Here is a 16,377-nt window from a genome sequence, read left to right as displayed (position 1 = left end):
AACACAAAGAAACATGGTAAAGAATACACACCTCCCACTTGATAACCATTTCCTTGGGCTGAGAGGCTTGAACCCTTATGTTTTGTGGATTCTTGTCTGGAGCTGAAAAATGACAAGCATTAAAATTCTTTTCCCCATTGTATGGCCTATAGACAAATCATCTATCGTCCCCCCGTAAATAAATATATTAAATAACTGATATACTTATTGATTCCCATCAAGCTCAGTCCCTAAAAAGATTTAAGATAGCATTACTGAGATGTAATTGACATATAACATTGTATAAGTTTAAGGTGGTCAATATAATGAGTTGACAATATAAGACTATATTCAAATATGGACATACATTTTATGCGTATCTATACATATCAAAGTCTAAGCGACTGAACGACTGAACGACTGGTCGCTATGACACACACTGACCACCAGGGGACAGATGCTCAACACACAAGATTGGGCTCCCTCCTGTCTGGATCATGCCTGCGGGGATCGGGCCGAAACCGGCTATCTGACATCCCCCGAGGGGTCCCAGATTTCGAGAGGGTACAGGCCAAGCCAAGGGACCCCACTGGTGTACCCCTGTACTGGGCCTCTAGTATGTATATACTGCAAGATGATTACCACAATAATTTTAGTTAGCTCATCCATTACCTCCCGTGAGGCAGCTTGAAAACATGTATTTTATTTAAAGGAGTGAAGTCCTGTTCCTGAAGTCATACTTATTCCCTGGAGAGCAGCAGATGGTTTGCTTCCATGTGTCTTAATTTTAAAACTGCTCTTCCAATTTGGCTCAGTGGATGGAGCACAGGCGGGCGGGTTGAAGGGTCCCAGGTTCGATTCTGGTGAAGGGCACATACCTCAGTTGCAGGCTTGATTCTTGGCCCTGGTTGGGGCACATTCGGGAGGCAACCAATGTGTCTCTCTCACTTCGATGTTTCTCTCTCTGTCTCTGCCCCTCCTTCCCTTCCACTCTCTCTAAATATCAATGAAAAAATACCCTCGGGTGAGGATCAACAAAAAGCAAACAAACAAACAAACAAAGTGGAGCCCCGACTTGCTCTCCATACACTGAAATCCACCTTGAGCTCACTCGGCATGTGCTTGTACCACGATGTTCCGCTATCAGAAGTCACTCAGGGGAACGCTGGCTCACATCCCTGCCCGCCGGCTCCTGCTCTGTGGCCGACGTTTACATCCTTCTGAACAAGACAGTGGGTGAGTGGTTAATTTACAGAACTTCTCCGGCTCTGACTTGGGAAAAACCTGAAGTCTAAAAGCCTGGACCACTCTAGCAGTTCTTTGTAGAGGCGGCCAAACGGGGCCCGACTGAAATGCTGGATGGGAACCTGTGCGCAGACCCACCTGCGGGAGGCGTTTCGTGGTGCTCGCTCGGCCTGCTGGGGCGGCTCCTGCCCACTTCGTTGGCGGCGATGACCCTGAACTGGTACCTCACGTAGGGTGCCAGAGGCAGCAGCACCGTGGTCTCCTCCCCGGGGACGTCCGCCAGCGTCTCCCACCGGCCCGGCTCCTCCCTGTTGCCCTCAAACTCCACGACATACCCTGGGGAAACAGCAAAGGAGCGCGTGTGGGTGAGAGGGAGACTCACATCTAAAAAAAAGGTTTTACAGGAGATCCCGCCAGCCGTGTCAGGCGTGGCTTTGAGACGCGCTTTGTCGTGAGGGTAAGTAGCAGGGGTCCCAGGCCGCCCCTACCACTGATGTTGCTGTTATGGCTGTCCCCGGCGTCCCACGTCAGCCGCACGCTCCTGTTCTGTCGTTCCGACAAGCGAAGGTTCTCGGGGGGATCCGGAACATCTGGTTGAAAACAAAAGGTAAAGGTGAGGAGAGAGCAGGTGGCCTGGCTTGCCGACCCCTCACCAGGCACCTGGCCAGCCTCCCTCCTCCCTGGGCCGCGTCCCCTCCGGGTCCCTGTCACAGGCAGTGTCCTCATGCTGCCCCCCTGTGGGAAGATCCTCCCAAGATCCCCGAGAGCTAAGGCCTGTGCTTGACCCCCCGCCCCCAGCACCCCCTACAGCATCACCTGCCCCCCACTGTGCCTTGGCAAGGGTATTAGCAGAGGGAAAGGAATGAAGCATCAAGTCTTTAAGGGAAGATGAGGAAAAAGTATTTGAAACTGGGCTGCTACTTAATTGAAAAAACCTAACAACATAAGTGCAGGGGCCCAGGTAATCATTGGCTGAATGTCATCGTAACGGAGGGGTTCCCACAGCGAGCCGCTCACCGATCACGGTCACGCGAGTCTCGTTGGCAGTGCTGTCGAGAGCTGTGTGAGCCGAGCAGGTGTAGACGCCTTGGTCCTCCAGGGTGAGGTTGGAGATGGTCAGGTGGGCTCCGTCAATCAGGATCCTGCAGGGGACAGGGAGCACAGGGTGAGGAAGAAAAGAGCAGAAATGACAAACACAATCCTTTCAAAAATATGTTTTCCTGCCCGGCCGGTGTGGCTCAGTGGTTGAGCGTCGGCCCATGAACCAGGAGGTCACGGTTTGATTCCCTGTCAGGGCACATGCCCGGGTTTCGGGCTCGATCCCCAGTAGGAGGCGTGCAGAAGGCAGCTGATCGATGATTCTCTCTCAGCATTGGTGTTTCTATCTCTCTCTCCCTCTCCCTTCCTCTCTCTCTAAAATCAATAAAAACATTTTTAAAAAATGTATTCCCCAATGAACACCATTCGAGCACGTGTAAAAACCAAAGCCAACTTCACGCAATGCAAACGTGGTTAGAGAGCCACGCCTTCGGAAACTGGATGTAAAAAGCATCGCTCAGGCACACGCAGATCCGCCAGCACAAAGGGAGGAGTTTTATTTTGTTTTGTGTTGTGTTGTGTTTAGTGACCAAGCCCAGCCACACAGGACGGCTCCATGCGGCCCTGTGCCGCTGGGTGTGCCTGAGAGTCCGTGTCTCACACCTGCCACGCGGGGAGTATGTTAGGGAACTCCACGCAGAATCAGCCGGGCCGCTTCTTTCAAAGGAGCTGCTGTGGCTGCCCCGGACCACGCGCCCCACGTCCCCATGGACTCAGATAATCTCTGTTTCTGACCCATTTCAGTTTCCATTTCCCCACCCTCCACCCCTGAGCCGGCTACACCCTGGAGTCTGACAGCAGCTAAACTGTGGGATTCATCCGACCAGCAGGGGGCAGACCAGCCCTTCTTTTCCTACATCGTTTGCCCATAGCTTCTATCATTCCTCCCACTTTTGCCACTTTGTAATCAGATCACTATATGAAAAACCGTTAAGATGAATCACAACTTTTACCATATCTATGTACTGTTAACATAAGAATTCAAGTATTTTCTTAAAAAGTAAAGTCTCATTACATTTGAAATATGTTCACAGCAGTTTGCTCAGTTAGTTGATATAAATGTCCTGTGGGGAGAGAAACTGCTCTGAGGGGTTTTTATGTTCTTTGTTTTTCTTTAATATGTTTTTCTTATTTATTTATTTTTTTAGAGAGACAGAGGAAGGGAGATGGAGAGAGAAACATCAATGAGAGAAAAACATTGGTGAGAGAGAAACATCAATCAACCTCCTGCACGCCCCAGGCATGTGCCCTGACCGGGAAATTGAACCGTGACCTCCTGGTTCATAGGTCAATGCTCAACCACTGAGCCACGCCAGTTGGACTCGTCTGCATTTTTTCTTCCCTCTGTACCCAGGATGGAGGCACACACGTGCCTCCCCAAGCCTCCCCGGCAGGATTGGAATAAACACTCAAAAATGATTCAAGCCTGTCTGTGCTGAATTGGCTCAAGCAGTGACAGGCAGCTGGACCCACTGGCTGTCCGGTTACCGATCCAGTGTTGACCTTTCACACCTGCTCCTGCCGCCCCCGCTCGCCCACCTGCCATCCTCGGTGCCGTTGGTCTCGAAGGCGGCGCCCCCTTTGCTCCAGGTCAACCTCAGACTCGGCTTCAGGTGCGGGTCGCACTCGCTCTCGCAGTGCAGCTCCAGTGTGTGCGACCGGGGGACGCGGGGGTCCCTGGGGGAGACGTGGAGCTTCGTGGCATCTGTGGCACCGAAGGAACACGGGGGTTAGGACTGCAGGGCACCCCCGTTCCCTGGGCCTGCAGCTCCACCAGCCACAGCTGCCGGCGGGACGGCGGGTCCCCTGCAGAGCCTGTCGCTGGTACCCCAGGATCACAGCGCAGTGCTGATCGCTTCCACCCGGGCCTGGGCCACGGCGGTTCACGCGGGAGGGGTGATCAATAGCTTAGCGATTTCCCTGCGTCCTGGGCTCAGCGAGCAAGGAGTGCGAGCAAACAAAGGCCTCCATGTTTGTTTTTTTAAAAAAACGACGACTCGATTTCTTGCCCTGGCCGGTGTTGCTTACATCCCATTTCACTTGGGAAAGTGGCGACCTATGGGACCCGCGTTAAGAGTTCACGCCAGGCGGAAACAGAGCGGACTCACTGCGGATGTCCAGACTGGCCGTGACTGCGGTCTTCCCCTGCGCGTTCTCCACCCAGCAGGAGTAGGCGCCCGCGTCCTCCACGGTGGCCTCGCGGACCTGCAGAGTCCCGTTCGCGTGGACGTGGTACCGTGGGCCTTCGAGAGGCCTGGCTGCGTCCACCTTCTGCCTGTGGACAGAGGGCGTGGGTCAGCGTGGCTGTGCGCCCTGGGCACTAGCGGAGGTCGTGCGAGCTTTCCCTTCCGCGGGAGCCTCGCTGGCCTCACGCGGTGTTCCCTGGGGCTCACATGTCCCCCCTGTGGGTGACCGACTGTCGTGTCTGCCCCAACGACGGTGCCCAGGGGAGCTCGGGTCCGGGCCCCATGCTTCTGCTGTATTTTTTAAAATATGTTTTCACTGATTTTTAGAGAAAGAGTGAGGGATAAAGAGAGAGAAACATCAATGATGAGAGAGAATCATTGATCAGCTGCCTCCTGCATGCCCCACAGTGAGGATCCAGCCTGCAACCCAGGCATGTGCCCTGACCAGCAATCAAACTGAGACCTCCCGGTTCATAGGTCAATGGTCAGCCACTGAAACACACCTGCAGGGGCCCCTGTATTTCTCTGCTGGTCATACCGCCCTGCAGCTGTCCTTGGTGCTGAATAAATGTTCTCTGATGGTGAACCCACAGGGCTGGTGCATGCTCGGGGGGAGGGTGGCAATTGGGGCACTTCCCTATCTCCCCTGGGGCTTGGAAGGGAGGCTGGGAATCGAGGGACTATGATCTCCACAACCCCTGCTGTGCTGGGGGCCACTGGTCAGTGGAGACGTCACAGGCCCGGGGTCCTTCCTGTCCTGTCGGCCTGGGTTCTGTCTACCCTGCAAACCCGAGTCATTTCCCTCATTCACCATCGTCCATGCACACCCTGCCCCAGCCTGCACACTTCCTAGCAGCAGGCTGTGGGCTGAAATTCCCCAGGACACACCGCTGCCCCCACCGGATTGCAAGGGCCGGGGCCTGGGTCAGGCCAGGGAAGCAGGGCCTCCCAGGCAAAACGGAAGAGGTGCCCCAAATCTCAGTGTTCAAGATCAGTAATGTGTTAATGGAGTAGTTTTAAAGATCAAAAACAACACACTAAACATCCACAAGGAACAACATCCCCGAACTTTAGGTAAAGGCAGGCTCTGACCCAGACCGGCTGGCCCTGCTCCGCCCACTCTAGTCTCAGCCCCCAGCACGTTGGGAATGACGTGGGAACCCCTGAAACACCGCGTGTGGCCAGTGAGGCAACACGCATGTCGGTCCATGTAACAACATGGCTAGACTCATGACACCGGCAACAGAGTGACGTTAAATGCACACCCACGTTGGAGAGGGTGTCAGCAGGGTTAGAATGAACGCAGGCTCCATCACTATCTAGACGTGGCCTCACACAGCAGTAATTCAGGACACGGGACCTTAGAGGCACCCGGCGTGGGACACACTCTAAGTTCATTTTCATAATCACCCCGATTCTTTGCTTTCCCCCAATCTCCCCGAATGAGCACACCCACGGGACTGGTCCATGCTCCTGGGGAGGGTGCGATTAGGGCGCTTCCCGTCTTCCCTGGGGCCCGGGTACAGGTGGCAACGCGGAAAGAGGGCGCCTGTCACGTGACGGAGGAGGAAACGAAGACAGACCCGCGGCTGACCTTCTCTCAGGGACGCGGCACGCGGTCACCTACCAGGACACCATGGCCTGGGGCGAGGCGAAGAACTCGCAGAGCAGGAAGGCGCTGAACAACATCCCCGAACTTTAGGTAAAGGCAGGCTCTGACCCAGACCGGCTGGCCCTGCTCCGCCCACTCTAGTCTCAGCCCCCAGCACGTTGGGAATGACGTGGGAACCCCTGAAACACCGCGTGTGGCCAGTGAGGCAACACGCATGTCGGTCCATGTAACAACATGGCTAGACTCATGACACCGGCAACAGAGTGACGTTAAATGCACACCCACGTTGGAGAGGGTGTCAGCAGGGTTAGAATGAACGCAGGCTCCATCACTATCTAGACGTGGCCTCACACAGCAGTAATTCAGGACACAGGACCTTAGAGGCCCCGGGCATGGGACATACTCTAAGTTTATTTTCATAATCACCCCGATTCTTTGCTTTCCCCCAGTCTCCCTGAATGAGCAAACCCACGGGGCTGGTCCATGCTCCCAGGGAGGGTGGCAATTAGGGTGCTTCCCCATCTCCCCTGGGGCCTGGGTACAGGTGGCAACGCGGAAACAGGGCGCCTGTCATGTGACAGAGGAGGAAACAAAGACAGACCCACAGCTGACCTTCTCTCAGGGACGCGGCACGCGGTCACCTACCAGGACACCATGGCCTGGGGCGAGGCGAAGAACTCGCAGCGCAGGAAGGCGCTGGACCCCGCCACGGCGGCGTAGCTCTCCTCATCCTCAGTTTCTATCAGTGGACGGACATCTATTCGGAAACCACGTGAACAGTTTGAAACGTGCAAATAAGAAATGACCTTGACTACTGTAAACTGTGCTGCTATGAGCATAGGGGTGCACACGTGCTTTTGAATCACTGTTTCCGGTTTCTTAGGACATATTCCCAACAGTGGGATCGCTGGGTCAAATGGCCGCTGATTTTTAATTGGTTGAGGAAACTCCACACTGTTTTCCACAGCGGCTGCACCAGCCTGCATTCCCACCAGCTGCGTACTAGGGTTCCCTTTTCTCCACATCCTCGCCAGCAATGGCTGTTTGTTGATTTATTGATGGTAGCCAATCTGGCAGGTGGGAGGTGGTACCTCATTGTCCTTCAAATTTGGGGGGACATAGGAGACACCTGTAATACTCTCAACCATAATGATAAGTTTTAAAAATAAAGAAACAACATGTGCAAACTAAATGCTCTTTATTCAGCCAGAGAATATTATGAGAATGGAACAGAGCAGAGTATTACAGTCCCTGTTCTTGAGTTAGAAGCTACCCAAAATCTACACACTTGTGCAGGTATAACTTTAGTAGAAAGTCTGACGCCCACATGTCAGACGGAAGGGCTCTGCCTGCCCATGTTTTATGCGTGAAGGATTCAACGAGCTGGTGTATGTGGCCTTGATCGGCGTGCCCTGGACCACGGCCGGGGGAAGGGCCTCCTTGTGGGCGGGGGGCGCTCACCGACCACGTCGACGTTGGCGTTGGCCAGGATGGTGCCGTGCGCGTTGGAGGCCTCGCACTGGTACACGGCCGTGTGGTTGGGCTGCAGGTCCGTGAAGCTGACCTCCCCGGGGGAGACAACGTCACCGGCAAATGGGTTTTCTGCAGGAGATTAGAGTGTCAGTGTGAGAAACATGGGACCTAAAACATTCATGCACCGTCTATCACGCGTGTCACACAGCATTTATATTTTAAGAGCCGTTGAGGGTGAGTGATTGTCCACTGCATCTGATTCTTTAGACTTTCCCAACGTCAGCTGTGAGTTTTGTTCCCAGAGCCCTCCGCAGTTTGGTATTTATTGCCAAAACGGCGACTGCCTCAGGCTCCTCGCCTCTCCACAGCCACACCCGAGGGTGACATGCCCCATTTCCCTTTAGCAGGCCTGTCCGGCTATGACCTGGACGTCACTTCTCTTATAAATTCAGGTCCTGATCCTGCCCAACGTAATGCCCACGTTCACCACCTGGCGCCAACACTGGCCCTGTCCCCACACCTTCCCTCTGTCTCCCTTCCTGCCCTCTTTGCTTTTCTTTAAAATATGATTTTTATTGATTCCAGAGAGGAAGGAAGAGGAAGAGGAAGAGGGAGAGAGAGAGAGAGACATCAATGGTGAGAGAGAATCATTGGTGGGCTGCCTCCTGCAGGCCTCCTACTGGGGATCGAGCCCACACCCAGGCATGTACCCTGACCGGGAATCAAAAAGCAACCTCCTGGTTCATAGGTCAATGCTCAACCACTGAGCCATGCTGGTGGGCGTGGCCCTCTGTGCATGGCCTTCCGTGGCTTTTCATGGCCTTCCGCCCCCATCACAGCTGGTTGCCACTTACCCTCTATGGGGATGCCATTGACTCGCCACCGGATGACGGGCTCGGGCTCGCCCTCCGCCTCGCACAGCAGGATGCCGCTGCTCCCCGTGCTATACACGCCACTCTGGGGTTTCTTCGTCCAGCGAGGGGGCTCTGGGAACAAAGTCATGGACTCCTCAGAGATTTATCCACATCAGAGGGTCCACCAACGTCAAGGCCCTCACTTCCATGCACACCGCACACCGCACACCAGCAGGTGGCAGACACAGCAGGGGTTCAGGGAGGTTTGCCGAGTGTTCTGTAAGGTCAGGGTGCGTGTGTGCGCCTGTATGCACATGTGCTTGTGTATTCACATGTGTGTGCGCTTGTGTGTGCGTGCATGTGTATGCATATGTGCTTGTGTTCATGTGGGTGCACATGTGTGTGCACATGCTTGTATGTGCATGTGTGCATGCACGTGTGGGTGCCCATGTGTGTGTTCTCATTTGGACTGTCAGCATGGATAAGAAATTCAACCTACTAAAACCAGGTATCAGTAATTGCTATTTCGGTATTTTGCTGCACGCATCCGTCTCAACAGCAGAGCATGGAGGAGAGGCAGATGGCGCTCCGTGGTGCTGGCTGCAGCTTAGCTTCCAGGAGCGGCAGGGAGATGAACGTTGCCGATAGTAAGCAATAGAATGTTCCACCCTTAGTTTCAGTGTCTCTGAACGAATGGCTTTGCAGCACTTCATATCCATACCTGTCCCTGCCCGTTCATCTAGGAAAGCACTTGGCAGCATTAATTCCTAGAGAGCCTTTTGTAAGAGGGAGGGAAGCCTATCAGCAGCATTTAGCTTTTGCCCTTGAAACAATGAGGAAAAGAAACACTTCAGTTATTTGCATCTCCCTGTGCCGCAGGCTCCGGGTGGTAATCATAAGTGGAGGCTCAGGGCGGAAGCAGGCGTGTTTCTTTAGTGCAAATACGACTGTGGTGCTTGTCAACTTAAGCACATCACCGTGTCAGGAGCAAATCAAAGGTTTCGATGGAAGTGTGGATGGTTCGGATAATCTGGTTTCAGAGAAAATTGCACCATTCCTGCCGGCGGTCATTCCCTTCGAGTGTCGCTGGGCTATCTCCCACAAACGACTGAATTTCCATTTTAGTCAAAACGGGAAAGTCTTCAAAGTACATGGCTACGTACAATGAAAAACGTGTAACCATCGTTTTAAAGCAAAGGAGGGAAAAGGTGAGTAGATGGAAAGAAAATGCCAATAGATTTACGAGGAAAACCAAAAATATACAAGTTAACCCTGGCAAGTTCAAGGAAGAGAAGGGCTTCGGTGTCTGTCGCACGGGGGGGCGGGGGGGGGCACACACGTAACTCTTACCCCCAAGTTAAACATCCGTGTTCATGATCTATAACCTGTGAATATTTAGTTTAAAATGCAATCGTCACATTACACACTGCACACCCCTCACTGAGGAGCAGGGGCTTGTTCCTGTGTGTGTGTGTGTGTGTGTGTGTCTGTTTGCGCATGTTTTATGGTATTTTTATTGTTTGTCTCCTCGTAAACCACATTAAAATGAACTACTTGAGTTAAAGCTCCATGAACGTGAGAATTACCACATTTCCCACAGAAAGCTCTCAGAGCCCGTCACAGCGAAGGAGACTCGGGGTGTAATGTACAGCGTGGTGACCGTGATTAGCAACACGGGGCGGTGTGTTTGAAAGATGCTGAGAGAGAAGATCTCGAAGGTTCTCATCACAAGAAAAATCCTGTAACTGTGGATGGATCTGGAGGTCATTGGGGTCACCGGGGTGATCAGAGCACAATGTCTACAAACATCAGTCACGACGTCGTACACTTGCAATGAATTCATGTCAATCATCTCTCCAAACATGTCAATCATGTCTCCATAAAAATAGCAACATTAAGGAGATTTGGTCACGATGACATTTCCCTACATCTTCACACGTAATAAAGTCAGGATTTCTATTTCTCTTCTCATTGATTCTTTGGTGTCTGCCTGAATGTCGGTCCCTGTTGGAGCTGAAGGGGCTGAGGTGGCACCGTGTCCACCCCTCTCACCTGGGGACGGAGGCTAAGCTTTGAGAAGTCCCCTCCCTGAGTGTGTCCCCAGGAAACAAGCCCCACTTCCTGCCCTGCCCGCCCTGGGACCTTCGAACCCACCACCGTGTGAGCAGCATCGAGGCCAAAGCAAACGCTGTGGGTTTTCTAATTCGTTCTGACTCTACCCTTTGGACCATGGAGGAGCCGAGCCCATTACTTCACCCACGTCCCCTCCTCTTCCAAACCCGAGGTCCCGTCTGTCAGCTGCCTCGGAGGTTCTGCATATTCACTGGGAATCATGACTAACCTTGACCCTAGCCTTTCCTCGCAGCTCTCTGTAGGAAACTGCTTGGACCTTCTTTTTACGCTTCTCACCCCCGTCTCTCCTGGAGAAGTGACCTGGGCCTGAGGCAGGCAGGCAGGCCTGGCCATGCTGTGAGAGAGACCTAGTCGGTCCAGCTCAGAATCCTCTCGGGCCACACTGTCCTGCCGACAGCCCAGACCGAGACCCACGCACTGGGGTCCTGGGGGAGCCCCGAGACCGTGTCCCTAATGGCCCAGGTTACTCTTCCTGTGTCTCCCTGGCTGGGCACAGTGAGGAAAAAACACAGGGCAAGCAAATCTGAGTTGAACTAAAATGATGGACCCCAAAGATTCCCGTGAAAAAGGCATAATATGGGGGCAGTCCTGGGGGCGGTGAGGTTCACTACTTCCTGTTGCCCAGGATCTCCCTTTTATGTGTGGTTCGCTAAGGAACCTACGGTGAGTCTGAGGGCGTCAGCGACAGGGCAGGTGGAGGTGAGGCCGGTGGCCCTCAGGGATGTTTTCCAAAATTAGACCCTGCAACTCTATTCTTGAAAGGCAAGATCTGGTTGAAAAGAGTTTTTTAAAAAGGCTCAAGCGAGAGAAACGTTAAGATGGAAAATTCTGAGAGAAATCCATCATTGAATCCCATTCTTTCATCCTAAGATATAACATGACACATGTCGAAACGTTACTCATGTTGTCATAATCGTAAATTTAAAAATACGGTGACAAATGGACCTGATGCTGCTGGAAAGTGAGGTGCAGATGTTGGGCACCGAGGCTCTAATAATGGAATAGAACGACAGTCGTGGATAGAATAAGCTGCAAAACTCCCTTCTCAGGAGCACTTGCTCCTTCCGCTGAGACTTCCCTTCCCGGCCACTCATCAGTTTGGCTCAAATAAACTCATAAAAATTCTCTACAGGTTTGGATGCTTCTTACATTGACATAATGAACAGTATATATATATATAATAGAGAATGTAACAATATGTGTGTATATATTCATACGTCTACATGTGTTCCCTTGCGTACGTGATACGTCTCCTTCACTACATGTGCAATATTTTCATGGTGGAACCTGGAAGGAATCGTTTTGCCGAGTCAGCTTCCCGGCTGCTTTCGCTTCTGCTGATCACAGGGCGTGAAAATGCAGCTTGCCCCCCTCTTCAGACTGTTGTGGTTCAGTCACAGAGTGTGCCTGTGTCCGGGAGTAAAGGACTCTCACATGGGGGGTGGGGGGGACCCCACACAAGGCCTGCTTTCACTGAGGCACAAGGGGGCTTTCAGATGGACTCGAATTTCAAAGTTCACGGCCGCCCTCCCCTCCCCATGTGGCCCATGTGGTTAATTTGAGTTTCTACGCCAAAGACAAAAGCAGGGAGAGCAGGAGGCAGGCGAAGGCAGAGGAAAGTTGAATGAAAGCGAAGCGCGCGGGCCCGCCCATGAGCCCAGTGAGGGTTGTATTTATGCGGCTTCCACACTGAAACAGGGGAAGGGCTCCAGGAGGTCCCTGCCTTCTCCCTGGTCCGTGAATTCGTGAAGGGCAACCGCAGAAACACAGCAGAGGCAGTGTGTGGTGTCTCATTAAGGGGAGAGGATTAAGTGTCCCCAATAAAAACATGATTTGCATCTCAATAGTGCTCCTGGCTGGTTTATGAATGGGGGGACAGTCTGTGCAGGAAACCTGTATTCCTTTGCAGTCCTCCAGGCCACAGAGCGAAGGGGATAATTTATTCTACATCCTTGACTTCCCTTTCTATTTTTCTTTTTTTTTTTGCAACCCTTGCAATTCTTTTGAAAGCTTGCCTTCCAGTCGGGAAACCGCAGCCAGATTGCTAAGATGTGCAGCTCCCGCAGCCAAGCCCGCCATCTGGAGGGGTTTGCAGGAGTCAGCAGCTCCGGGTCCAGCAGCAGCTATGGGCCAGGCAGGGTCCCGGTGCTGGTGCGGGGGCCGAGGCGGGGGTCCCAGAAAATAGCCCTGCTGCCCGGCACAGCCAAGCCATATAGAAACACCCAGGAGGACTACGATCACAGCTAACAGACACCTCTCAAACGCCTCCTCTCTGGATGATCCAAGTCCCAGGCTGCAGCCTGTGTCCTGGTGTGTGCACAGCAATGGCTTCTCCTGTCTGGTTCTGCGGGAATAAGAACGTTATGTTCCCAGCCCTGGGTCCAGGTCCTCCTCACCCAGCGAGTCGCCCTGTGGGAGAGGCCTGGGGAACACGGGTTCCCCCCAAACAGCAGCCTGGCTAAGCCGTGGGGCTAACACCTGTGTGTAGGGCAAACTTGTGTCTCCTTCTTCCTTTTCCGCAGTAACTGGGACGGGGGTTGTGGGGGGGCCTGGACCTAGGGGCTCCTTGAGCAAACTGAAGCTTGAAAGGCAAACTTATTGGAACATAAATGGAAGCCCTAGAAAGCCAATCCATGAATGGAGCCCTGAAGGGGACAGTTCCCCTCATCATGAGGCCCACACAGTGCGACACAGTGAAAACCCGGGAATCATCCCACAGGCTCGGTCAGCACAGTTCACCACCCACGAACAGGGGACCTCAGTGTGGTTCCGCCCAGGGAGAAAGCCTGCGTCAATCAATTCCCAGGTGACGAGGGAGCCTCCCCTCCCCCAGCAGGCACGGCCCCGGTGTCTACATTCAGGGCGCCCTTTTTAAATGATGGCCTCACTGCCCAATGACTTCTATCCCACCACACACAACAGCCACCCCGCTGCTGACCAAAAGGCTTGGGTTTCCAGAGAGAGAACCTAAGTATAACCAAGGTGTGTTTGCACCTTTGGGTAGAGAATTCATCTTTCCGCCTCAGAGTCTGTTATTCTTCCCCCATCACTAACATAGAGAATATCCTCCGGGCACGGACAGAAAAAACGTGCCTGGGAAAGAGCTGGGACAACAGTGTGTCTGCCTCGCTCAACTCAAGGGGGGAAAAGCAGGTTCAGAAAGTGGAGGGAACTCGTGGCGGACCCGGCGAGTTAATGACGGGGCGGGAAACGCGGCCGAGCTCTCCTGGAGTCCTCCTGACCTTCTCCCATCGCAGAGCTCACTGCTCTGAATCCGACCTTGGGCAGCGTCACGCGTATATTAATATAAACGTTTTTTCTCACAGTCTGAGGCCAGGAGGCCGGATTGAAGGACTAAGTGAGGGAGGCCCGGAGGCCTCTGACTGAACCCCTGCTGTGACATCCTTTGTCACCGTCCCCTCCCTGTGGTTCGTGTGGTGAGTGACAGACCAGTGAGTGATGTGACACCAGAGCCCGCTCCACAGCCCACCGGGGTCAGTTACTGCCGTGACACACCTGCTTACAGGGGTAGGTGCGCCACATTCCCGCTAAACAGAAGAGAAGTGAATCGCGTGGGGCGGCGAACGTACCTTCTACCGTGACGTGGAAATCGTGCGTGGCCACGCCCAGGAAGTTGTTGGCTGTGCAGCGGTAATTCCCTTTGTCCTCGTAGGAGACGTTCTCTATCTTCAACATCTTGCCGTAATTCTCCTTCGTTTCTCTTCCTTTTGGTAAATCACCACCCACTTTTTCCCAATCGACCTGTGGTGTTGGCCTGAAAAACAATCAGGAAGTGATACATGTCTCTAAATGGGCAAAACGAGAGGTAAAGAACCCCACAGGACACACCCCTCATCGCGTGGCTTTCCTGCGTGTCCTCAGAGTCCCACCGAGGGATGTCCGTTCGCATTCCCGGGGCCCAGACCCGCCCACACCACCAGGGTGAACATGGGGGCTGGCTCAGGCCGCCGCCCTCAGCACCTCCTCCCACAGTCTCCTCCTCACACCCTTCCTCCTGTGAACGGGGTCCACTGCAGGGACGGGCTGGGCCGTGGGCATGGCTAGGTGAAGGATGGACAACTGGACGCCTAGACATAGGGCAAGAGAGGTGTCAGGTGTGAAATCTCCCTGTGACGACTGGAAGTGGCCAGAAATACCAGCCCCTCCCCTGTATGAGTTTGAACACGAGATAAAGGAGGACCCAGCGGCCGGCCGAGGGGAGCCCTGAGATATTGCAGACAATGTCTCAGGTGAGACAGCCGAGGGGCTGGCTGCAGACCTGAGCCCCCGGCCGACACGGGCCAGGCTGAGAGCACGCGGCCCGCAGGGGCCGCACGAATGCATTCGCCACGGGCCTTGGAGCTCACGGCCTAACAGGTGCTTCGCCCGAGTCTCCGAATGGCTGAGTCCCGCCCCATCTGTCAACATGGAGACGTGCCAAGTCACAAGCTGCTTGGACCACAGTCCCCCCCAGCCCGGAGCCCTCACAAGCCCAGACTTCGGTAGTGCCAGCCCTCCCTTTCTGCCCGTCCTTGGAATTAATCTAATCCTCTAAACCCCATTCCTGGAAGGACAGAGGGAAGGGAGCGTGAGCGTCAGGCGATGATGGCGAAGCTCCTTTTTCAGGGGCGCAGCCACACCTCCGCAGCACGGCAGCTGTATTCTCACCAAATTGTTTTTTGCTCTTTTCTATTGAATTGAAGGAAGATTTACTGACAGCGTTTGAGCGAGGAAGAGTCGAAGGAAAATACAGGGTGTGCCCCCTCAAAACGTATACACACGTAACAGCTGATAGCTCAACTGCCGTTCTTCCTTTTCAGATCTAACCCATTGGGGTATGTAACTCTTCAAAGTGTGTATACTTTTTAGGGGACACTGTATATTGTTTAACCTCTTTATTATGTGAGAAGGTGACAGTGTCAGGCTGGGCGCCAGCGTCCCTGCAGAATTTCCTGTTTCATGATGACTACCCACACGTGGACACTTCTCCTACATGTTCTCTGATTCAGAGACGCTCCATCCCTTGACTGCTTGGAGCAGCTCCTTGGGTTGAAAAGTGCAGAAATAAGCTAAACATCGAGGTGGCTCAGATTCTGGAGACAGACAGGAGAGGGGACTCCAGGTCTCGGGGCTCCCCTCCCCTCCACTGCCCCGGGATGTGGAGAAATCCAGCCGCCATGTGGTGTGCGAGACGCCGCGCCTGACACAGGAGACCAGGTGGGCGTCCAGGGATGACTGGTCTGTGACCGCAGAGGGCGTGGCTTAAACCTCCCGAGGAAGGTCAATGAGCAGCTCTCTAAGATCCCACAGCGAGTCCCCTGCATCTGAAACAGGACCCGCCGGGCTCCGGCCACACCCCAGCACCAGGAGGCAGGGCCGTGCGTGTCAGGGGAAGTCCATGCACCGGGCCCCGGGGTCCCAGGACGACAGGTTTCTGTCCTTCTGCAGATTCCTCCCTGGGCTGCATGTTCTCGACAGCACGGGGCAGCGTTTCCATGGTTTTGAAAGCAGCCGTGTGCCACCATCCACCCCAGGAGGAAGACTGTGGCCTTTGTGGGAAACAGGGAGGGAGGGTGGCTGAAAGGTCACTGGGCCCACAGGGCCAAGGGGCACTGTGACGAATCCTGAAAGAATGTGACTTCTCCCACCACAAGCTCATGGGCACCAAACCACGGGGTGGCGGTTCCCACATGGTTCCCACCGGCCGGACGCGCCCACCTTCTCACACAATAGGGACCAGCTTCCGGAACAGGCCCTGAAGTGTAATGTAAAACCACTCACTGGGAATGTACACTGA

General features: G+C 53.9%; 1 protein-coding gene across 1 annotated transcript in view; it reads right to left on the bottom strand.

The window, feature by feature from the left end:
* CHL1 (cell adhesion molecule L1-like) overlaps positions 1–16,377 on the bottom strand; it is a 91,942-nt gene that overhangs the window by 12,198 nt on the left and 63,367 nt on the right. Inside the window, exons 9-18 of the mRNA XM_014529748.1 lie at positions 14,171–14,355; positions 8,448–8,579; positions 7,582–7,722; positions 6,766–6,877; positions 4,431–4,597; positions 3,862–4,027; positions 2,242–2,366; positions 1,713–1,814; positions 1,363–1,560; positions 32–102 (exon numbers count right to left, since the gene is read on the bottom strand). Coding sequence (XP_014385234.1) covers positions 32–102; positions 1,363–1,560; positions 1,713–1,814; positions 2,242–2,366; positions 3,862–4,027; positions 4,431–4,597; positions 6,766–6,877; positions 7,582–7,722; positions 8,448–8,579; positions 14,171–14,355 — 1,399 coding nt within the window. The remainder of the gene's footprint in view (positions 1–31; positions 103–1,362; positions 1,561–1,712; positions 1,815–2,241; positions 2,367–3,861; positions 4,028–4,430; positions 4,598–6,765; positions 6,878–7,581; positions 7,723–8,447; positions 8,580–14,170; positions 14,356–16,377) is intronic.

The sequence above is a fragment of the Myotis brandtii genome, unplaced genomic scaffold, assembly GCF_000412655.1.
Source record: "Myotis brandtii unplaced genomic scaffold, ASM41265v1 scaffold693, whole genome shotgun sequence".
Lineage (NCBI taxonomy): Eukaryota > Metazoa > Chordata > Mammalia > Chiroptera > Vespertilionidae > Myotis > Myotis brandtii.
Note: the sequence above shows the minus strand (reverse complement) of the source record. Positions and strands in the feature narration are given on the sequence as shown.